Source organism: Mesocricetus auratus, unplaced genomic scaffold, assembly GCF_017639785.1.
Source record: "Mesocricetus auratus isolate SY011 unplaced genomic scaffold, BCM_Maur_2.0 Super-Scaffold_100003, whole genome shotgun sequence".
Taxonomy (NCBI): Eukaryota; Metazoa; Chordata; class Mammalia; order Rodentia; family Cricetidae; genus Mesocricetus; species Mesocricetus auratus.
Genome location: NW_024429188.1, coordinates 43,863,814 through 43,888,599, shown reverse-complemented (window position 1 = coordinate 43,888,599; position 24,786 = coordinate 43,863,814). Strand labels below are relative to the sequence as shown.

Sequence of the window (24,786 nt, the reverse complement as noted above, 5' to 3'; positions counted from 1 at the left end):
TTCATGTTTCCTGATAAAAAATCTTAATTTTCTGAAAGGCACTAATATAAAACTGCAAAGTTAGAGCTGGGAAGTGGCTTTTCCTTGTGCCTGAGAATTCTAAATTTCCCGAGATTTGATTTTTTTCTGGAACTCCAAGCCTGCTAAGTCACGCACAGAACTTTGAAAAACTGAGCTGCATTTAGCTGCCTCCTCTCTTCCTCCCCACGGATTCAGCTAGATCCAACTCTAGGCCCTTCCCCCTCTTGCCCCAGCTTCAGTTCCTGGAGCTTTAATAACTCTTGCCATACTTGTGGCTTGGCTATTGTTTACCCGCCAGACTCACAGTGTCCTCGCAGGGGCGGGGTTTATTTGCATAACCACTCCCAAACACATCGAATAGTCCAATAGTCGTCCCGCATGCCTCACAGAGGCAAGGAGGGGGACAGGCATAACATGAAAGAAATAGAGGATGGATTTGATCTGTTGTTGCCACACGTGAAAGTGAAATGAGTCCAGCAGAACACTGGTTGCAACGGATTTCGCCTATTCTGAGAGCGGTATGCAGGCTGGGGGCGGAGGGGCGGCTACTGGGCAGAGTGTCCCTTCTGTACTCTAATGTGTTTGTTCAGGGAATCCAGTTGTATGATCCATCCATTGATCTTGGCAGGGTAAGTGTGGGAACCTTCCTTCATGTGGTAAATCAGTTGGAACCTGTAGCACATAGGTACGAAATAGAAGACCACATTAGATACCGCTGTAAGGGTGGTACAAAGTCAGCATGACTTGGGGGACAGTATTCTGTGGCCATCAGTAATTTCATCTTTGTGCCCTGACAGCACTCTCTGAGATGCCAGAAACTTAGGCTGTTATCCCTGCAGCCTTGACTAGTCAGTTCCTGCCTGTGCAGGTTCGAACTGGAGCCAGATGGCCGCTGGGAATATGCCCGGACTTGTCCAACAAGCTTGTGCATCTGGGATCCAGAGATAAGGAAGGGAGAGGAGGAGGGAATGGATTGGACATTTAGAGCATCCTGCAGAAAGCTGAACTACTAGCCCACCCACGTGGTGCTCGGGCAAGTCCGGGCCTGTGTAAAGAGCAATTTGGCACTGTGTATGGGGGCTTTCAGTCCAGCCTTGTCACCAGTGACTGAGTTTCATTTGATCACTTGCTGCTGGAAGCTGAGCCCAGGACAGTGATATTTTGATCGGGCCTCACCCCAAACACTGGCCAAGGCCCAGACAGCTGCAAGAACTGGCTGGGTGCAGGGAAAAGAAGAGACCTGCCAGAGACTAGACTGGGAAAACAGGCTGTGGGATCTCATTTGGACAGCTTTTGGCAGCTTTGGCCAATGTCCTGTAGGACAATGGGAGGTAGTAAATTGTGGAACTCTGTGTCTAGGTAACTCTCCTGTCCCCTATATCCTGTCACACATTTAAACCAACATAAGATGCATACTGAATATTTACTCTCTATCACCAAGTTTGAAGTACTAAGCTGTCTGTGATATAGAGGCTAAATCTGCTAGGTCTTAACAGACTCATCCTGAGTGTAGGAACACCAATAATATTGCACAAGGTGAACTTTAAAAGTTCAGTCAAAATGCTCTGAAGTTGTCAAGTAAGTATCATATCAACTAGAGCCAGAGAAAAACAGATTTTTATTTGTCTTTTTTGATAGCTTTTGAGTGTTTTGTTTTGAGCAAGACTTGTCCCTGGTATCCTTAGGACCTGATAGGGTTCCATGTAGATAAGGCTGGACTGAAAGAAACTCTTTACAGACAAGGCTCTTTAATTCCTGATCCCCCTGCTTCCAATTACTAAATGCTATAAGTACAGGTATGTGTTCATTATGCCTAGCTGACAGTTTTTCAACCCTAACAACTCTGGGTGCTAGAGAGCAAAAGTATGTTGTACAGACCTCATTTCACCATATTGCAACTGTGTAAAATACTTGTTAAGCACGGTTCAAAATAAGCACGCAACAAATATTAACCATTATTGTTTAAGATAGATTATGTAGCACAGATAGGATTTCAACAGGTGGAAAAGGGAGAGAAGGCATTTTAAGTACAGAAAACACGAACAACTGCTTGATGGCAAGAAACTCAGATCATATGAAAAGAACAATACTTGAATTGGATGCTTTAATACAATTAGGAAACAGTTTAAGTTAGATTGGGAGGAAACTGCACAAGACTTAGGATACTTGAGTTTCTGTTTATTTGGCAGATCATTGTACAGCCACTGTCAGTTTCTGAATTAAAGAAAAAGTCAGATTTGTACTTTAGGAAGAATAATTAGGTAAATGTGAATCAGCTGAGCAGTGAACAAATGAAAAGTAGACAGCCCTAAACTTGATGTACTGGCTATGAGCACAGAAAGAAGACAATGTATTTATCAAGTCACACAAACTATGCCTCTTTCTGAATTTGAAGCTGAAGAATTACATAGGATTAGAAAAGAGAAGCATGGGTTTATCTCCTAGGGTTAGGTTACACTTTGAAAGAGGGCACATTTTCATCCTAGCCCTCTATATAGTGCAAATTGGAATCTGTTGTTCAGAATCTTTTTTTTTCCTTTTTTATTTGAATTAGAAACAAGTTTGTTTTACATGGCAATCCCAGTTCCCTCTCCCTCCCCCTCCTCCCCTCCTCTAAACCGACCCCTTCTTCCATCCCCTTTCTGCTCCCCAGGGAGAGTGAGGCCTTCCATGAGGGATCTTCAAAGTCTGACACATAATTTGGAGAAGGACCTAGACCCTTCACCGTGTGTCTAGACTGAGAGTATCTCTCTATGTGGAATGGGCTCCCAAAGTCCATGCGTACACTAGGGATAAATACTGATCCACTACCAGAGACTCCATAGATTGCCCAGGCTTCTTAAATGCATGGTATTCTCAATATTTCCATTCTGCATCAGCACTAACTTGTTTTATACAACAAAGAGATGTTTCTTCCACCCACTTATAGAACCATGAGTAAGCCCAGCGAGAAAATTAAAACTTCCCTGAGTTTCTGTTTTCTTGAAAAATGGGACATAGTTCCCACTTGTTGGAAGAATTAAAAAGTGATAATCTTGTAAAGGACCTAGCCCAATGCAGATGACTAGTAGGCTTTTATGAGTCATATGTTTCTTTTACAACACTTAACTTCACCTTTAAACATCTGCCTCATCTCTGACAACACTTGTAGAGGAAAAGTCTTCACTGTTCTCTGAAAGAACCCATTATCTGTCTGGGAGGAAATCCTTGATTGTTGAAAGTTTTTTTCTTCTGTTCAGCTGCATTTCTTATGTCTCTGACTTGTACTTAGATGTTCTAGTGGTGCTTTTTGGAGCTACTTACGGACACCTCTTTCTCTCTTTTGAAAGTTCAGAGATCTGAAGATTAGAGACCAAATTTCCTTCCATCTTCTGTTCCCTGGTAAATCAGCTGGGTTTCTTCCATTTATTATGTGGCATGCTATTAGTTAAAATATGAGTCTGAGGTTTTGAATTATATAAAATAGAGTGGTAACACCTCAAAAAAGATGGCAATAACTGCAAAAGAAACATGATGGGAGAATGTGGCAAACTTCTTTATAATGTATTATTCCTTTCAATTCTTTAATTGCACCATTTCTTCACTAGAGAATGCTCAGGGAACCTGGAGAACATTTGGTCTCTGTCTGTGTGAGCCATAACTGCAACCCACAGTTTTTTTTAATTCCCTTTCCTTCATTTTCTACAGCTACTTTGTATATAAGATGATGGCTATATAGGTTAAGTCTCCAATTAGAGCAGAAGAGAGAAAATAATCTTTCAATTGCCTTGTAACAGTTACTGTATCTTTGAAATTTTTCAGTAAGAGAAACCAGGGAGGAAAAAGCCCCTAGACCCAAAAGAAAAGCAAATGATACTTCGGCCTAGAAAGCTAAGGCAGGCCGCAGAGCCTTCCTTTAGTTAGATGTCTTTTTGATCTGTTCCACCTGAATGCCTTCTGCAGGGAGTAAAGCATAAGTCATTATTCAGAGCTGAAGCTTTTGAAGCAGAAGTTATTTTTTCTCTGCTTCCTTTAGGAGATTATCCCTACCCATATATTCTCCCATAAGTTGCTTACTGGGAAGAGCACTGGCTAGTTTTATCATCAATTTATATACTAAAAGGACCATTATTATTAGATACTTTTGAGAGATGTGAGGATGGTTCTAGTCTGTCTTTTATTAGCACTAACTTATTAGCACTAACTATATTTTTTCAGTGTTTCTCTGTACATGCTGTCTTACACATAATTAGCCTTCTTTATTCTGGTTCTATTTTCTTTTTTGTTACTAAGTCCCAAAAGAATGACGAGTGTAGAAACAATTATCAACTGAATTTGTAGTAAATAACTATTCATTCTAGATGATTTACAGATATTCTATATGGATCCATAAAAAATAGCAACCAATTCTGAAAAGTAAAGTTGTTTCCATGTAATGTATGATGGAATCAAACAGTAAGATGTCATTATTACCAGGAGGCTGTTAGTCACTAATGTGAATAAGCCAAAAAGAGTGGGCAGTACTACTTCCCTTCCATGACCCACTCTACCCTTTGGCATTTTTTTGAGAGTTTTCACAGCCAAGAAGTGTGTGAAGCTGTGAAGAAAAAAAGGGTAGCAGTCAGTCATGAAAATGCCCTGCCTTTTTGTGCATGGAAAATAGAGGAGGCACTGGACCCTGAGCAGAAACTTACACTATAATTTTATCACACTATGTACATTTCAGGAATTTTTTTTCTTGTAGCTCCAGTTTTTCTACTTGAATCATAAAGGTTGAGATCACCTTGATACATTCCTGTTGCATTTCATGCCTATATAGTCCCAATTAGTTTTATGTTACATTGTAAGCAGTTGTCAAAATGAAGAAAAAAAAATAATGAAAACACATTGTCTTGTGAGAACGGAGATGCCTATTATTAAAGGGGTTCAAATAGAGATGGATGGTATTTTCCTCTGAGAATTAAAAAGATGAGGTTAATATGACCTTTTGTGTGGGATTTTCAAAATATGAAATTATTTTTGAAAATTATTTCACAAAGCATAATTATATATGGAATAATAGGTTTATTTTTATCAGATATTATTATAATACCAACCCTTTCAAGTGCAGTACTTTCTTCCTCTTCTTGAGCACTTATTCACATATATTTCTTTTCTTTAAAAATTTTTAGTTACTATACAATACATTGAGTTTCATTGTGACATTTTTATAAATGGATATCAATCTTACTTACTTAATGTTCACCTTTAATTACCCTTCCCATTTTACGGGCATGGGTTTTAAAAGGGGCATGGAATAACTTTGGCAACCATTCTCTATGAATAGACCTCCATCTCTTGCGCCATTTTCCTAGTCTTATTGTGTGGTTTTACCTTGGATTGTATTTCATGTGCCTATTGTTTTATCCCATTGTTTCTGTAGGTATATTTCATCCCCTGACCTTCAGAGGAATAAATGTCATATTTGATTATTGTTGGGTAAAAAGAACTGACAGATTCAGGATGGTACAGTTATTCTAGATTGCTTCATAATCTGAACAGAGTAGAAATAATATGATGAAGACCAAAAAGTAGAAAGGGAAATCAGAAATTAGAACACACATTCTGAGTCATACAGTTCCCAACCATGCACATAAAGAACTCATATCATGATTTCAACTTCTTTCCGGGACATCCTGGCAAATTCTCTTGGGAAGCTAATGAATCTCCACTTCAAGCACTCTCCTGGTAGGTAACTACTTATTGTTCATAGCATAATTTCATACTGTCTTAGGGTGGTCAATACACAAACCAGTGACTTCCTTAGGCTTGGATGACAGTGGAGCAAGTCAGACTTAAATATTGGCTCAACATTGACGTGACTTGAGGCTTGTCTCCAATATCTTTTTTTTCTCTGCTCTGGGTGGGATATCAACAAAAGTCCTAGCAGCTCTTCTCATGTGAAACACAATCTGGAGTTTCCAGAGCACTTTCACATACATTGTCTCATTCTTTCCCTTGAACATAGTCCAAGGTAGTTTCTGTGCCTTCATTTCTACTTGGAATGACTGTTTCAGCGGAAATAAAAAGGATATGTTCCCCTTATAATCAGACTAGAATTGATTGACTTTGTGTATGGGCTTGGCCTTTTCTTCTGCTCAATTTACAGTATTTTTGAGAAGTTTATGTGTTTTTGTGCAGTAGCTATGTGTGCAGGCACACATACTGAAATTTAACTCATATGGTTACTGTTTGTCTTTGCATAAGTAGAAGTAGCCCGGTTTCTTTACTATTAATTCTACCTCTACAGTGACAACTGTCTTGAAAAAGAACTACATACTTCTGCCCACATCATATGGGATATATCCTCTTGCTTTGTGCACTGGAATAAAGGACAAAGAAAGCAGGTCAGTCAGTCTTTAATTGTATACAGTTTGGACTTTTTTCCCCTGAAATTGTTACCATGAATAAATTAAATTCTTAAGCCACTAGGAAAATAGAAAAAGAAGCAAATTAAAAACTATAATAAACACCTATGTCTTCTTAAGTATTTCTATCCCAGGCATATATTTTAGCAAATTAAACCATAAAAGATAATTTGCTTTTTAAATTTGAGTTATAAGGCTCAAATCCAGTTCATGAGTCGTTCATGACAAGCATGTTTACCTACCCACTAAGCTATTTTCCTGGCTATCAATTTACTATTACACAAATCAAAATGAAAATGGCACACCTTAACCTCTTTGTCTATCCCTGAAACAACATCTGGCACTAATGCTCACTTCTTAATTATTAATATTTTATCATGCATTACTGTTACCAGAGTCTAGTTTTCCCCTTTGTTCCCCTTGTGTGTTGATGGCTGCTATTCCCTTTCTAACTTTAAATATATGTGTCACTTAACATCTTGTTTCTGGCATCCTTCTTTAGCCGTCTAAGTCTATCCCACTATTTACCTAGTATAATAATTCTTAACCACCAGACGTTTTACTTTAACTAATCTTGGGTATAGGCATTTCCCAAAACTTCCCCAGTAACCCTTTAAAATTATTATTTAAAGAAAAATCAAGTTAACTTTTTATAAAGTTTTTTTTGTTCACTGACAATATTACAAAAAGAAAAAATAATCAATAGCGGTTATGCACTCACTATTTTTGTAAAACACTGCCATGGAAAACAGGGTGCACTTATGCACTCTAAGCCACCTTTGAGTCTTGATTTTCTTTTTTCTTTTTAAATGAATTTATTCATCTATTTATCTTACATCCAAGCCACAGCGTCCACCATCCACCATCCTCCCTCCCCCCAGCCCCTCTCCCACTTCTCCCTGTCACTCGCCAATCCCCTCCTCATCCATCTCAGTCCACGAAAGGACAGTTCTCCCTTGAATATCAACAAAACATGGCGTATCAAGTTGCAGTAAGACTAAGCACCTTCCCATGTATTAAGGCTGGGCAATGTGACCCAGTATGAGTAATAGGGTCCCAAAAGCCAGGAAAAGAGTTAGAGACAGCCTCTGCTGTAGGAGTTCCACAAGAGGACCAAGCAACACAAATGTAAAATATATTCAGAGTTTGGCTTTTTTTTCTTACCAAGTAAATGAACTTAAGGTAATATTTTCTCTCTGAGACTCATTCTTTTTTTTTTTTTGATAAAATGTGTCTTAGCTCCCTCCTAAGGTTATTGTGAAGGTCAATAGAACTACCTTACAAACTATGAGGTTGTTACTATTATTGTGTAAAATTTCTTTTCTACAATTTGCTCAAATAATAAATACTTATTTAGTGACTACTGTGTGATAGACACTGTTTTAAGTATTTTGGATAGGGTAGTGAATATAATAGGTACAATGATGTCATAGTTATTCCTTTTTACTTGGAAGAAAAATGGGATATATGTCAATAAGAAAACCGTGACGTATATGTACTATGACAAATAATGAAACGAGGGGGTAAGGGGATTAGAGGAATTCCAATTTTAAAATAGTGGCCAGATAGGCCCTATGAAGCAGATGATATAATAATAAAGCAGTGAAGAAGTTGAGAGAACCAGTCAAATGTAAATATTCAGGTGAAGACTCCTGCCTTGAGAAGGTATGAAGGCCTTCCACTGAAAATATTCCTGCTTAATTGGAAGAATAGCAATGAGACCACTGTTACTGCAGTAAACACAGTAAGGGAAAGAATAGTAGAGCCTATGGCTAGAAATACCAGATGAAGTTTATGTAGCCAGATTACATAAGGTCACTGGCCATTAAAAGGACTTCAGATTTCTCAGGAGTAAAAGGAAAAGCTATTGAAAGTTAAAAATAAGGTAATGTAATATGTTTAAAGGATCCATTCCCCTGCCTTCTGCTCCTTTATCTCTCATTCTCCTACAAAAAATAAAATATGGGTGGGTTGCCTGCCTATAGAAGGACAGGAACACTCTTTTATTGATTATGCTTTACATTTAAACAATACAGAAAGACAAAGCTAAAGGAACCCTTAAATCCACACTGTTATTTAGAGTAGTTGTACTTGAGCATCAATGGATAAACTGTGAAAGTTCCAGAAGCTCAGATCATATTTTGATTAATTATATCATAAACTCAAGAGTGGTACTCAGGTATCAACATATTTTGGAACCTCCAGAATATAACTAAGATTGAAGTGGTCTGAAGTGTTTAACCTAATCAGCTTTCTCATGATGACTGTGTAGCTTGAGCCAGCACTAAGTATCACTGTTATTATAGGTGAAATAAATAAATAAATCCACAATTAGTGGGCTAGGAAGAAGTTAAGATGCTTGATAATATAGAAATAGGAAATTGACAAGAGAAAGCTGAGCTAGAAATGGATCTGGGCCAGACCAGAAAAGAGAAAACTGAGAGACGGTGTCTAATCATTTACAACAACATGTGAATTGCAGGTCAAATATTTGGAATTGATGAGGGCACTATCCAGATTAGAAGTCTGATTTCCAAGGAAGGAATTATTCTCAAGGCCAAGTTGAGCAACTGCTTTGACTTTTGATAACCCTGTGCACATGGGTGGTGATTGGGCTTGCATGAGAGGAATGGACAGGGAATGGGCCAGCTGCTATCTTCATCACCCCTTTTTAATTTCAGGACTTCTGTACTGCCCCAGCAAAGCAAATAGACTAAAGTCCTGAGTTCTTAATTTAGACGTGTCATCCTCCAAGTTCTACCCATCCTAGATAGAGACCATGCTTCATGCCACAGGCATTTCTGCAAGTTGAGAAGACCAAATGGTGGTCAGAGGCAGCTGCACACACAGCAGTGTGAGAGTACCTTACACCCAACAGAAACTTAGCCAGCATCATTTATTCAGGGCACTGTGAGCTAATGCTGAGATTGTTATTAATGCCGATGTCACTGCTTTTCTCTTTCCTGTCTGACTGCATTAACACTCTTCTAGGTTATTTTCTGAGAAATCAGGACAATGAGAACACACTCACAGGTTTATGCAGATGACAGAGACAGGACAAGTAAAGAAGCACTAGTCATGTTTTTGTCACTCCAGTCTTACTGGATAAATATATGTATGTACACATAGTTGAGAGCATATTGATATAATAATATGTGTACATACACGTCAATTAGGAAATTCGGGTAAAAAGTTGAATCATTTGGATCAAGAGGGTAGTTCAAGTATTTAATTTGAAAAATGAAGGTCATCTATTTTCAAACAACTGAAGCATAATTCACATAACACAAAATTTACCATTTTAACGTTTACAAGTATACATATTAATATATGTAATTCCTGGTCATTTTTATTACACATTTCATAGTCCCTGCTCCTCCTCCAAGAGCATAGCAAATATTAAATCTACTTTTTGTCTCTGTGGATTGTCTGTTTCTGATATCTTGAAAATGAAGTCACATTATTGCCCCTTTATGTCTAGCTACTTCCCTTAAGCATAATATTTTAAAGACTGATTACACATTATAGCACACATTATGTGTTTCATTCCTTTTTCTAGGTGAATAAATTTTTTATACAGGCATACCAAGTTCTGTTTATCAACCTTGCTTACAAGTTGATGGACATTTGGTTTATTTTAATACTCTGCTATTATGAATATGCTACTAGGAACATCTATGCACCAGGTTATGTGTGAACATGTGTTTTCACCTCTTGTCACATATATTTAGTAATCTATATTTAGTAATAATTTCTGTATCATTGTATCATATGATAACTATGTTTCACATTTTGAAGAACTGATAAATCATTTTCTATAAATGTTGCACTACTTTAGACTGAACAACAGTCTATGAAATCCTTGTTGTTTACATCACTCATGAAAGTTGTTTGTCCACATTTAAGGAAAATATATAGCCACTCTACTGTGTATAAAGAAATATTTAATCAAGTTAATTTGCATTCCTACTGAGCACACATTCATGAGCTTATGTTACTTTGTATTCTTTTTAATTTTGAGTTATAAGTATTCTAATTATATTCTAGGTACAAATATTTTATTACTTATATGGTTTGCAAAATTTAGTTGGTTGGTGGTGATGCGCACCCTTAATCCCAGCGCTTGGAAGGTAGAGGCAGGAAAATCTCTATGAGTTTGAGGCAAGCCTGGGCTTCAGAGTGAGTTTCAGGACAGCCATTTTTATTTTATTAAACTTTCCTTTTATTTATTCTTTGTGTCTTTCACATCATGTATATTGATCCCATTCATTTCCCATCACTTTGTTCATATCTGCACTTTGACCTTCAACCCCCAATAAAAATTAAGACTAAAAAAGGAAAAAAAAACAGAAAAATCTTGTTATGGAAGCTGTATTGTGACACAGTGAGTCACACAGTAAACCCTTCTATCCATGTATCTTTAGGTGCAAGTGTTCATAGCAAAGAGTCATTGGTCTGGTTCAAGGCCTCTGGTTTCTGCTACACTCTCGATGTTAGTCCCTCACTGGAGCGCTTCTTGGACATCCTGCTGTTGCTCTGTGTCATGGAGATCCTGAAGCTTTGGGTCTGTTCACATGCTCCTGCATATCATAGATGGGGTCGATATTGGAGTGAACCAACTAAAAGCCCTGGTTCTTGACCTGAGTAGTTGCAGGGTTGGTCAACCCTCCAGCTCTCCCCTGTCTTTACCACCTGGGTGAGCTCTCCAGCATTTCTCTGGCTAATTCACCCCTTGCAGTGATGAGCAATTGTCGGACCAGTTCTCCTGCTTTCATGCCATAGAATTTGGTTCTCCCATAACTACACCTTAAAGGCCAGCTCTACTGTGTTGTCCAGGCAAGGCGTAGGGACCACTTTCCTGAGTGCTGCTGCTGTTGAGGGGCAGGGACAGCTCTCACTCTTATGATCTCAGTGCCAGATCTCCCACATGCCACAGGAGGTGGGGGCATGCCTCCCATGTCCACAGCATCATATGGTGGTTGAGGGGCAGGATCAGATCTACCACGCTCATGGCTCATGTTCTTGGGTAGTTCACCCACCTCCCCACCAACAGGCTCAGCTCTACTGTGCTGCCCAGGTGAGATGCAGAGCTCACTTTCCTGAGTGTTGCAGTTGGTAAAGGTAAGAGTCAGCTCCCTCATCATCTGGTGGAGGTAGGGACAATCAGGGAGGACATCTTTCTTCATCCTCACCACCACACTGCAGTTGAGGGAGGCAGTACTAGCTAGGCCCCTCAAATGTTCTCAGGTCTGGCTCACTCACACAGTTGTCTACAGGGTCAACTCCACTGTGGTTCCCAGGTGAGATGGAGGGCTCTTTCTCCAAAGTGTTGCAACTGGGGAGGGTTTGGGGTCAGGTCCCCCACCTGAAGCAGGTGTTGAAGGGAGGAGGGTATCTTTCCTGTACCCATGCCACTACACAGCAGATGAGAGGAGCATGACCTGCTCTCCCATTCTCATGCTCTAAGGGCCAGCTTCCTCATACCTTTTGTGAACAGGGCCAGCTCTATTATGCTGGCCAAGTGAGGTGTAAGACCCTCTATTCTGAGTGGTTCAGCCAGTGAAGGCAGGACCAGTTCTCCCTAAGGTTGTTGCCAGTGAGGTGCTAAGACAACTCTGTACACCTCTGTCCTCTCTGCCTTTAGTGGTATCAGGAGTCTCAGACATCAACACAGACAAGGATTGCATCAGAGCCAGGAACCCAGACATGGACCCCATAATCTGAGCTTATTTTAAGTTGTGTTTTTTTTAATTTTTGTGTTATGAGAATTCCAATTATATTCTAGGTATAAATATTTTATTAGTTATATGATTTGTAAATTTTGTCTGTTGTGTGACTTATCTTTCATCTTTATTTTAAAATATTTTAATTTTGGCTAACACATGTTAATTATTACATATTGATGAGGTTCAGAGAGTTATTGTAATACATTCATTCAATGAAAACCAATCACCACCTAAGATTGGTTTTCCCTCCCCTTATTTCCTGGTCTCTCTTTTAAAGTTAAACTTAAAAAAATAACAAAAAATCAACTAATGGTTTATTGAGCATGTTCAAAGCCAATATATAGGAGTGAAAACATGCAAGTGGGGCAGTAAAGGATGAAGTAGTGCCAGGAGATGTATTTTCATTCTGGGTACTGCTTCATGACCAATCTTGAAGAGGCAGCTGTTCTCATTGTTTGCAGGTGGGGGAGAAACAGAATTTCCCCTCTTGCTCCTCTCCTATCTCCCTTTACCCACTAGTCAAATTTTACCCATGAGTATTACCTGTCCCAAAAGTCTGGAATTCTATGGTTATATGGAATTACAGATCCCATCTTCTATGGCAAGGAATTCCATTCAAGTCTGGTGGAAAGGTACAAAAACTCTGGGTATGTTGGTAGCCATGCCAGAGAGAATCTAATGCATTACATATGGCATATTCATTGTAGCCTAATACTCTTTTTAAATATATTTTTATTTTTAAATTTGAATTTAAATTAGAAACAAGGTTGCTTCACATGTCAATTCCAGGTTCCCTCTCCGTTTCCCTCCCCGCCTCCCATTCCCTCCCACCAACCCCTCCCAATATCCCCTCATTTCCCCAGGGGTGAGGCCCTCCATGGGGGTGTTCATAGTCTGTCATTTCATCCAGGGCAGGACCTAGACCCACCCCTAAGAGTTCATGGTGAGAGTGCATCTTACATTGTTGGATGGGAGTTCAAAGTCCATTTGTATACCCAGGATAAATACTAATCTACTGCCCAAGGCTCAATAGATTACCTAGGCCTCCTCACTGACACCCACGTTCAGGGGGGTCTTGATCAGTCCCATGCTGGATTCCCAGCCATCAATCTGGGATTCAAGTGCTAACCCTTGTCAGGTCAGCTGTTTCTGGGGGTTAAACCAGCCCAGTCTTAATGCCTTTGGTCATCACTCCTGCCTCTCTGTCACTGGATTTTTTTTGAGTTCAGCTCAGTGTAGCCTAATACTCTTAATGCTATTTTCCAGAAGATGATTAAATAAAACATGTTGTTCAAAGTCCTTTCCCAATGTCATTTACAGTAAGTGATGCTTTTATTATTTGAACCTAAACCTGGTGCTGAAGACTGTGGAAGATCCAGGTAGAGATCCTGGACATTATAGAGCAGGTAAACAAGGGTCATCAAATGGTTTTTGAAGTAAAGAGCTGCAGAAGAGAAGAGCTTTTTAAAGCCCTTTATCTCTGTTCCATCTTCTCATCTGACTAAAGGGTAGAGTAGATGGCTCTGGATACAAGAACATCAGAGACTATTTTTGAAGGTTTTGAAGTATCCCTGATGAGGTCAACAGCTTCATTTGGACCTTATTACCACAGCCTAATGTTCCTTCCTCCATTTAAACCTTTACATACCAAAGAGATGAGCTACTCTGACGAAGTGAGGTCAGGGATTAGAAAGCCAAAGAAAGAAGAAAATTACCTAAAGCTCCTCGCTAGGAATAAGAAGGCCATTGGTCTTTCTTCATTTGGCCTGAGGTTCTAGGCAAACTAAAATCCACTGATGAGTCCTTCAGTGCTACCTAGATGGTTAGATATCCTCAACTGTCTACCACAGTCATCATACCCATGAGGTCAATATCAGGTACATATTCACATTGTAACATCCAAGCACATCAGGGCATGTGCAGTGTTTTATATTTGTAGAACTTCTCACTTATGTTTTTATTTCATGACTGATAAGATGAGAACATTTGATATATACTTTATCATAGTTGTCATAGTGGCATAAATAAAGCCTTGAAATTGGGAAACCCTCTTGGGTGCCTTTTGGAGTTCTCTGTGCTCTATGGAGCACATGTGTGCTACTCAAATAAGAGAAAGCCTTCCTGACAATCTGATTGGTTCACAAGTGAGTCCTGAGATTTTTAAAGTCAGCAACTACTGGTACCCAACCACAGTAATTCAAAAGTCATAGGGATTTCTGATAAATAATATCTCTTCCATAGTAGAGAATGTAGCCTGGGCTTCAGTAGAAGACATGCCCGGTACTAGTACCATTTCATGTGTAAAGGAGGCTGTGGTGAAAGTTATTGTCAGAGAACCAGTATCATTCACTATTTGGATACTGGTGATGGACATGATTGAGATGCCACTGGAAGACTCAGGCTCACTACAGGTTATCATACTTTCTCTGAAGGTCATGGCCATTCCTAGAATTCCAGGCCTTTCTAATGGCATTGTGTGGTACCCTCTTGCAAATTATGCTCCCTGGCTAGAAAAGAGATGGTTACTGAAGGGGTAGGAGTCTGATGGGAGCAGTAGCCCGCACTATTCTTAGGCAGTAACATACTGAACTATGATTCCTCTTTACTCATATTTTTGCCAAGTGATTCATCAGAACAACAACAAAAAAAGCAAAAAAAGGCTTCAGTTTCTTCAGACTCTGAAAACAATAGTGATGAATGCTTGTTGACCTGTGGTTGTAAGAGATGTGCATTCTTTTTCCAGAAAACAAACAAATCCAGAATTAACAGTAACTTCTCATTCTCTAGAGGGATTTGGTAGACAAACCACCAGGATCCCAGTTTTTGAGCTTTGCGATCCATGTTGTCCAGAGTCCAATTCCACTTTGGGACTTCAGGGGTTCAAAATCACTTCTTAAGACAAAAAAGTTTTGAATTTTTAAGTACTAAGTTTAGAAGTGAAACTTGTCTTCCTATCTTGCCCTTTGGCTGCTTATGGAGTTTTACTAAAACTTAAAGGCAGCATAATCTAGGGTCACAAAAATGTATATGCATATTGTTTAATCAAAACAATCTTAAATTATATATATATTATGAGAAAACTCATGTAAAGAAACAAAAAGGTAATGTCTTATATTTGAATTTATATAACACTAAATGACCGTGAAAATATATAATGACAGAAACTAGAATGGCAATTACCTTCAGGAAGGGGTTATATTTACTGGAGAAGAGATATAAGGGAACCTAAGTAGCCAATGTAAAGGTTCTACATCTTTACCTGGATAGTACTTCCTGTCACAAACCACATAATTTGTCTAATGAATCTGGGTTTTGTTCAATGTTCATTTGTTTTCTTTGTCTATACTTTTCTTCCTTTGTTGTTGGGCAAGGTGGTAGCAGAATTTTTGAGTGTGGCCTGTACTGGTACAGTTGAATGCATTGTAAATTTTGACAGAAGCACCAAGAACCCCATCCATCCTATGTCATGCTCCAGGATAGGAGACAAGAGATGCCTGACACTTTCTCTCATCTCCCCTGTTTCCACTAATGTAATGATATAAAAAGAACACGGTCCCATGTCAGAGATCTGTTACAGTACTAGGATGTGACAATGAGAGTGATTATTCTATGGGAAATGATCTGCTACTCAGTAAAGTCACTAATATCATCACTAATATTTTTCTTTGTACTTCCATTTCAGAAGTAATTATACCAGAAAAATTTCCAGGCCTTGTCCACTGAGTTCTTATGTAGGAATATGCTGATGAAAGATATTCAACAAATACTAATACAATGTTCAGTTTAACCAAGGTGACTTAGATACTACATATATTGAAGTAAACCTGTTCTTAAGCCTCACATTATTAGTGGGTTGGGATATGTTCTGAACACACCCAAGTCTCATGTTCCTGGTGAAGGTGACCACTGAAATTATTTTATGTGCTTTACCCTTTCCTTTCCTACAAATATCTAGGGTGACAAAGGCCAATTCCCCTGAAGAACATGTCACACGTCTAAAATGTCTGTGATAACCTCAGGGCAAATGAGAAGAAAACCTACTAATTACCATGGAGTAACACTTGCACAAAATTCTATATTAGGTTCTTTAACATATGTAAGAACATCTATTTCTTTGAAAAAAAACTCTGGAGGGTTTGTAATTTTAAAATACCAAATTTAATGGTGAAATGAATAGTGCTGTGAAAAAGAAAACCATTGTAAAGCCTAGTAAATGGCAGGGTTGTGATTCACATTGAAGTCTCCTTGACAAGGGTTTACAATACAATGTCTGGAAAGGCATTATTAGAGAGAGAAACAATCTAAGTTTCCTAGATGCACACATAATTATCACAGGCCAGTAAAGTAATCGTGTTCACAAACTAACAAACATCGAGCTCTATTGGATTACCATTTCTCTACTAACTTCCTGCTGCACATTAAGAGTTCTTTACTAAATCGCACCCAGGATGTAGAGCTGGCTGTTACCGAAGGCTCTTCTGATGCTAAGTCGGGTGGAGTATAGAGTAGGGGGCGGTAGTCAGGGGTGGTGGGAGAAGGAGGAGATGGTGAATCACTCATAAATGGCACCCAAGCAAGACCTGAAACCCAAATTCCAGGAGTGCCAGAGAGTGCTGTGCTTTTATGGGCCTCTTCTCTATGAAGGAAAGTGTATAAAGGTTGCCATAAAGGACAAACAAGTGAAATACCTTATCCGTCACAGTGGTTGAAATAAAAATCGAGATGAATGGGTTCCAGAAAGCAGAGTACTCAAATATATGGACACCAATTTGCAGAAACAGCGAGAGTTTCAAAAGGCCAATCAGGAACAGTATGAAGAGGGAAAGACAAGAGGGGCTGCTCCAGGAAATAAGACATCTGGTCTGCAACAGAAAAAATGCTGAAGTGAAAAGAAAAAAGAACAAGCAGAAAACACCCAGAAATGGAGATGGTGGCCATACCAGTAAGACACCTCAGCCTCCTAGGTCTTAGAAAAGAGCCCGGGTAGATCCAACTGTTGAAAATGAAGAAACATTCATGAACAGAGTTGAAATTAAAGATCCCTGAAGAGCTGAAACCATGGCTTGTGGATGACTGGAACTTGATCACCAGACAAAAACAGCTTTTTTGTCTTCCTGCCAAGAAGAATATGTATTCCATTTTGGAGGATTATGGGAATTATAAGAAGTCTCGAGGAAATACAGATAATAAGGAGTGTGCTGTTAATGAAGTTGTGGCAGGGATAAAGGAGTACTTCAACGTAATGCTGGACATTCAGCTACTCTACAAATTTGAGAGACCACGGTATGCTGAGGTTCTTGCAGATCATCCTGATGTACCTGTGTCTCATGTGTATGGAGCGCCACATTTACTGAGATTATTTGTGCGAATTGGAATGATGTTGGCCTATACACCTCTAGATGAGAATAGCCTTGCTTTATTACTGAACTAGCTACATGATTTCCTCAAGCACCTGGCAAAGAATTCTGCAACTTTGTTCAGTGCCAGCGATTATGAAGTGGCCCCTCCTGAGTATCGCTTGAAGCGCCTGCTCTCTTTCTCTCTCTCTCTCTCTCTCTCTCTCTCTCTCTCTCTCTCTCTCTCTCTCTCTCTCTCTCTCTCTCTCTCTCTCTCTCTCTCTCTCTCTCTCTCTCTCTCTCTCTCTCTGTGTGTGTGTGTGTGTGTGTGTGTGTGTGTGAGTGCCTCGTGCTTGGATCTCTATAAACAGTTTGTTTCTTAGTTCTTCTTGTGTACAAATGTACAAATGATGTACTTTGAAGACCACTAGTATATAACAGAATTGATGTTTGTTTTCTGCTTGATTTTAAACTGAGAAAATAAAAGGAGTCAATTCTCCTTTTCTTCTTTCTTTTCATTTCAAAGTTTCTACCATTGTATTCAGTGATGGACAACAGAGAGACGTGCTATAGAGTGTTTTATTGCCTAGTTGACAAAGCTGCTTTTGAATGCTGGTGATCCTGTTCTTTTGATACTACGTACTTTTATAATATGTGTTAATGCTCTATGACAAAATGCTCTGATTCCTAGTGCCAAAGGTTCACTTCAGTGTATATAACTAAACACTTATCCATCTGTGCTCGTTTTTTTTTTAAATGGTGCTTAAAGAGCCCATCCTTTGCAAGTCATCCATGTTGTACCTTAGGCATTTTATCTTTGCTTAATTGTTAAAGAATGGTGGCATATTTCATGGTTTTTATATTTGTGTCTAATAAACATTTTAACATGATAGATACAATGCATCTTGTAGCTACAGTTTTATGGAAAAGTTAATCTTGTAGAAGTTGTTTTCAGTTCTTCAATAATTTTTTTCTTTAAATTTCAAAAGAACAGTTCTTTACTAGAAAAATCATAGGTCTGACTGTGCATTGCTGACTTACTTAAAACTCCATTTTCTGTAATATTTTGTAGGAAGTTAGAATCAGTGACAGGATATTTAAGAATAGTTGTATTTGCAATGCCTAATTAATCTTTCTTATGCTTAGCATAAATTAGCATCTGATGTAGGACACTATTATTCATAGAAAATGATTTCATATAAGGCATCACATTATTGATGGGTGATGAAATTTATTACTTATTAGGAAGTTTTATCCGTATAACCAGGATTCTTCACAACAGTCTAGCAAACACATGGTTTTGGGTTTTTTTCAATAAAAACAGTTTTTAAATGATGGAAGATGCCCTTCTGTATGTTGTGAATATATGTTTCTCTTATTGGTTAGTGAATAAGTACTGATTGGCCAGTAGCCAGGCAGGATGTATAGGTGGAGCTACTAGACTAGGAATACTGGGAAGAGGAAGGCAGAGAAGAGCTACCAGGGAGATGCCATGTAGCCACCAAAGGAGCATTATGGGTGGAAATACATAGTTTAATAGAAATGGGTTAATGATCAAGACAGAGCTAACTAATAAGAAACCTAAGACATTTGCCAAACAGTTTATAATTAATATAAGTCTCTGTTTGTTTATTTGGGTCCAAAGAGCTGTGAGACCATGCGGTAAACAGAAATTTCTGTCTACATTTAAACTCCCATTGAAATACAATTTAATTTATGTTTTAGATAACTGTTTTGATAACTATTTATTGACTCTGTCCAGGTATATGTATTTGGCAAGAAGCCTTCCTGGAAAGCAATCTCATATCAGCTTCAGGCAATTTAATGTATTTGGTGGTTTTGGCTTTGGAAACCAAACTGTAAATAGGGACGCACATATCTCTATGGCCAGCAGCCTCCATGAAAATTTTAGGTGCTTGTGTTAAGAATTTATCTCCTAAGGAGGTTTGCTTTTGGGACTCTGTCAATGTTTTTCTGGGGTTTTGTTTATTTGGTTGTTTGTTTTTTGAAAAGAAAACTATACACGCGAAATTTTCTTTGGATAATCTATGCTGGATTTGCTACCATAACGCTGAATTCCTTGTCATTGAGGAATATGAGACTACTAATAGGTTTTTTTCTTCAATGAGAAGTATATTGAAGAGGGGATGCTTGCCTTCTGAGACTGACAATTTGAGACAAATAACAGAAGAGAAAGTGTATTCATTTTGTGCCAAAAGTGGACTTCATAGGACACCTTCCACTGAGTAAAGAACTGGGAAGGAAGAGTTACGGGAAAAACTATACTTCAACAAAAATGCCAGCCAGGACATTTATTTCTATTGGTGACCTTTGTGTAGATGATTGGTGGTCACACTGCCCTCTCTTATAATGAGATATATATATTAAGGTCTATCAGCGTGTAGAGAGCCCACTTGAAATACAGTCTTAAATGAGACCACTTGAAATACAGTCTTAAATGAGATTGAGAGTGACAAAAAACCTATCAGAGTTTCATTTTAGAGACACAGGCACCATGTATATGTTCCTTGATCCACTGTTATAATAAACATGTATGTGTGTGTGTATGGCTATCTCCATACTTAACACTTTCTTCAAAACCTTCATGATGACTTATAGGAAATTAACACATTTAATCCTCTCAAAAGCTGGCTATTGTAATCAGTCCCTTTGGTGAAGAAGAATCATGTTTCAATTTTTTCATTCACAAATAAATATAATATCTACATTGCTTAAGTCAGAAAAATATTGAAAGTATTTACAAATAAAATAGGTGTGAAAGTGATTTTGTAAACGCGTAAGAGCTTTTCACACATTTGATTGTGCCCACTAGAAAGAAAGAATCCAACTGTTTTAATTATCTATCTGCCTGTCTTTATCAATCTATTGACTGTAAGCTCCTGGTGTAACCACTAGCTGAAAATTTGTTTGTCCCTGTGCCTTTATTTCCTTACTTGTAAAATGGCATTAATAATAATTTGTGCTGCTATTCTTTGAGAATTGAATGTATTATCACATAGGAAGCATTTAGAAGAGTTCTGGACACATTGTCAATACTGCAAAACTTTTAGCTGTTTTCAGTTGGTTTCCTTGGCCATTGTCACTAAAAGTCACAGTTAAGAAGGCACAGAAGCCAGGTGGTTGTCAGGGAAACCAACTATTTTTTGCTTATCTCAGTAGTAATTGCTTTTTGTACCCACAGTTTTTTCATCATGGATTGTCAAGAAAATGAGTACCAGGACCAATGGGGGCACTGTGTCACCTGCCAACAGTGTGGCCCTGGACAGGAGCTCTCTAAGGTAAACCCTTCTGAACAGTGTTTTTGTTTTTATATCTCAGGAACCTGGAAGTGTATTGCATACCTGGGTGCGTACGTGCATGCGTGTGTTTAAAGAAAAAAATCTGAGAAAGGCCCATATTGGCAATACATTAAATATCAGCTGTTATTAGCTCAATTCAGCTTATACAATGAGATACAAATAGTATGTAATCATAGTCACTGTTGAAGCAAGAAGTGAGGCTAGCACACTCAGAGGCAAGGGAGAGTGTAATGATATAGTTGGGTACCTCACGAAGAGATATGTAAATATACATGTCCAGACTTTTGTACTAGAGAAATCTGTTAAGCAAAGCAAAGAATATTTAATTAGGTTTAGAAACAAAATATCAAGTTTGGGAATTTGGAAGAGAGAGGAACCAAGAAGGCTGAAATGGTTTCTGTTCTGAAGGATTTGGTTTACTTAGCAAATTGTCTAAGAATGAATTCATGGATAGGAAACCTGCAGGAGCCTAGAATGATCCAATTAAAGGTAAAGTTTTGAATAAAAAGGAAAGCAATGAAAAATGAGACGAAGGCAGATACTTCTTATTTTTCACTTACTTCAGATTCCTTGTTTCTCCTTCAATTAGAGATGGTATTACATTTTGCTACAAAGGCTAGAAAAAGACAGTGCTCATGCTTTGTTTTACACAGTTATTCGTTCTTTAATCAATTACTTATCAAGAATTTGCAAAGAGGTCAGTTTGATTGTAGGTACCTCAGTGAAACAAATCACACACACACACACACACACACACACACACACACACACACAGTGAGGGGTCAAGAACCAAACTATGTTGACATGATGCAGAGTGGACGGCTACTTCAATGTAGGGTGGTGGGGAAGAGCTCCCTCAGTAACTGCTTTCTGGGAATAACATGTAGCTAATGCAGTCCCAAGCTGAGTACAAATTATCATTGTTTCATGAATAAGAAGATTAACACAACTGATTCATAAACAAAAACATAATATACAATGAAAGGGAAAGTGAAGTGTAGGTCAGAAAGTACGGGGACTTGAAGTTTTTAATGAGAAATATTCATATTTTTCCTTAGGGCACTAGAAATCTGGGGGGTTTTAAGTAAGCAATATGTTCCACTGGGTAAAAGAAATAAAGACAATATTTATCTCAATTCCTCTTCCATTTATAAGTTAAAAAAATAGAGACTAAAGCCAGGGACTATCAAAGGATGTAAGTATCATCTCTAGTTTTAACAGTAGTATGCCTACAGAGTTGAGTAGTACTTTAAAGGCCAAGGTAAGGCTATTAGAGGGTAGCTCATATTGGATATTAGGAAGAATCTAATACAACAAATTTATCTCTTTTAAATATCACATCAGACTTCACGATAAATGGTTTACAAATGTTCCTATCATGTACATGGTTATCACCTTTAAAACCATCTATATTTGCAATGCTGCACTTATTTAGGGGAAAGGGGGTTCTGTTAATCTGTCAAGCGGTGTCTGAAACTCATAAAAGGGATACTGCAATGAAAGAACCATTTGACTCAGTGCCTCTCTGACTGCCATTTACTTCCATACCCTTGAAAGTTCAGACAAACACATATATGGCAACACTGTTCATGAAAAACTTTAAATATAATGAATTTATATTTGTCTGGTAGTCTGTACTTTATAAATAGCTCTCAAGTATGTTATTTTGTTTGTTTTTGCAACTATCCTGCCAAGACACTATTGTGAGCCTCATTTTACGGACTGGCATACCACAACTCAAAGAGTATGTGCAACTTGTTCAGTCATAAGCGTATAGTGACAGTGAATACCTAAGAAATACATTCGGGATCAGATACAACTGGGTCCCATCTTTCTTTCAAATTAAGTAGGATACACTTAATTGCAACATTTCCCAAAAGAAGACATGCGAATAAACAATGGGGACATGAAACCATGTTCAACAACACTATTCAGGGAAAGGCTAGTCAAGGCAACAGGATACACCTCACCCTAACGAAACTGGTAATAAAAATAATACTAAAGATTTTGTTTTTAATATTTCTAAAGATGTAGAAAATAAATCTTATACACTATGGTAAGAATGTTGTAAAATAGCTTGGATTTTCCTCAAAAAAATGAGAATAGGCATTTTTAGGGAAGTTGGCAGATTAGAGATCTCATGATGCAACTCAGTGAAAGAAAACAGGAGAGTACAGGATAATCTTTATTTTTGCAAGAGACAGTAGCTCTAAATGGACTTATTAAGCCAAGTGAGATCTCTGTGGGGAAGCAGACAAAAGTGGCTGTGAACTGGTGCCTAGCTGCACAAATTGGCTCTGGTGAGGTAATTGGAAACCACAGGGAAGCCCTTTGCAGAACACACACTCAGCAGAGCTGCGGTAACAGTTAGCTGATAACTAAGGACTGGATATGCAATTGGAGATGAGGCCTTGGAACTAAAGCTTCAGTTCTCACAGCGGCTTCCAGTTGAGGTTAAGTGGGAATTGCAGGAGGAAAGCTTACACCTCCTTCCCCATACACTAGCATGGTGATACAGCCTGAAGAAAGACCTGCCACAAAACTGAGAGCTGGGTGGGTCCAGGGATTGAAAGGTGATAGTGCAATTGACACTCTCTTTATACCCAGTCTGTAGCTATAGTTCATGGGAACCCACAGCAAGAAATGGCAACCTGTCTTCTCCAGCACAATGTTGCCAAACCACACAGAGTACCAAGGAAGGAACTGAGAACTACACTGCTCATCTCACTGAGGCTGTGCCAAATTCTCAATCCAAAGTGTTATTAGCTAACCTCTATGGGACAACACATAGACAAAATCAGGCTTTACAGCTTTCTGCTCTAATAACAAACAATTTGTTCCTCACCTATTAGTGCAATTTGCTTTATGAAACTTTTGAAGGGAAACCCATCTCAGGATAAAAGAAATATTGACTGATGGGATTTTTATTACACTTATTTTTTGCTAATGTTAAAACTTTTGTTAATTTTTATTTTTTCTTTTCATCTTTTAATCTTAACTCTTGAATAAATACTTTGTAATGGCTTTCCTTTAGGTCATACATTGCTCAGATTGTATGATTGTTTTGTATCTTTTGAACCCATTGTACTATTACGTACTCTGTGATATTCATCCTACATACAACCCATCTGTTTTCTTGCGAATTCCCACTTTTTTATATTTTGTTTTCCCTGCCACCACTTCTTTTTATTACTAACTTTAGCTCTCCAAAACTTTAAAAATGTATAATGCCAGCTGAGCATTGGTGGCGCACGCCTTTAATCCCAGCACTCGGAAGGCAGAGGCAGGCAGATCTCTGTGCGTTTGAGACAAGCCTGGTCTACAGAGTGAGTTCCAGGACAGCTTCCAAAACAATACAGAAAAACCCTGTCTCAAGAAACCAAAAAAAATGTATAATGCCATAGAAAATAACAATATCCCAATGCTCTGCTCCCAGATATTTTTTCTCATCTTAATTTTCCTCCATTTGGTCTAACACTAATTCCTATCCTTACCCAGACCTCATCACTTTTATTTGTATTCTTGGTAATTCTTTGGTATATACTATACTGTCCATGTGTATCAGTACTCCAATAGTTATTGGAGTTAAAAGTATCACTTCTGTTAATTGGCTAGAATGACACTTTCATAGGAATTCTATCCAGCAGTGTGGTTGATTCTACAGATAATATTCAAATATTTGGTTTTATCAGGAACCCTGAGTTCATGACTGGGGATATAAAGTCTAAATTATGCATATTAATTCTATCAATTGAATACTGAAAATATTGACTGAAATAAAGCAACTGATAAACCCAATTAATAAAAAATGCATAAATGTCAATGGAATAGAACAAGAAAGATGACAAATCAAGGTCAATATGACCTCCTCCCCATGGAAAATATCGTAGCAATGGTCCACAGTGAGAGTGATATAAAATCCAGAAAATATGAAAAATTTTAGTAGGATATTTAATAAAAGAGGAGGGAAATAAAATCCAGAAAGAACTCAGGAAGA

At 38.3% G+C, this 24,786-nt stretch overlaps 1 protein-coding gene and 1 pseudogene across 4 annotated transcripts in view; both read left to right on the top strand.

Moving 5' to 3' along the window:
- The first annotated feature begins 407 nt into the window (after positions 1-407).
- Positions 408-24,786, top strand: part of Eda2r (ectodysplasin A2 receptor) — a 47,224-nt gene continuing 22,845 nt past the window's right edge. The window contains exons 1-4 of one of the 4 annotated variants that reach the window (XM_040744227.1): positions 408-539; positions 6,290-6,386; positions 11,438-11,528; positions 20,672-20,768. In XM_040744227.1, the coding sequence (XP_040600161.1) occupies positions 20,682-20,768 (87 nt within the window). In that variant the 5' untranslated portion in view covers positions 408-539; positions 6,290-6,386; positions 11,438-11,528; positions 20,672-20,681. Of the gene's footprint in view, positions 540-5,422; positions 5,728-6,289; positions 6,387-11,437; positions 11,529-20,671; positions 20,769-24,786 lie in introns of all 4 variants that reach the window. The other 3 variants (XM_040744226.1, XM_005081151.4, XM_013121306.3) reach the window with 3 other exon arrangements.
- On the top strand, positions 13,305-18,042 carry LOC121139900 (annotated as a pseudogene).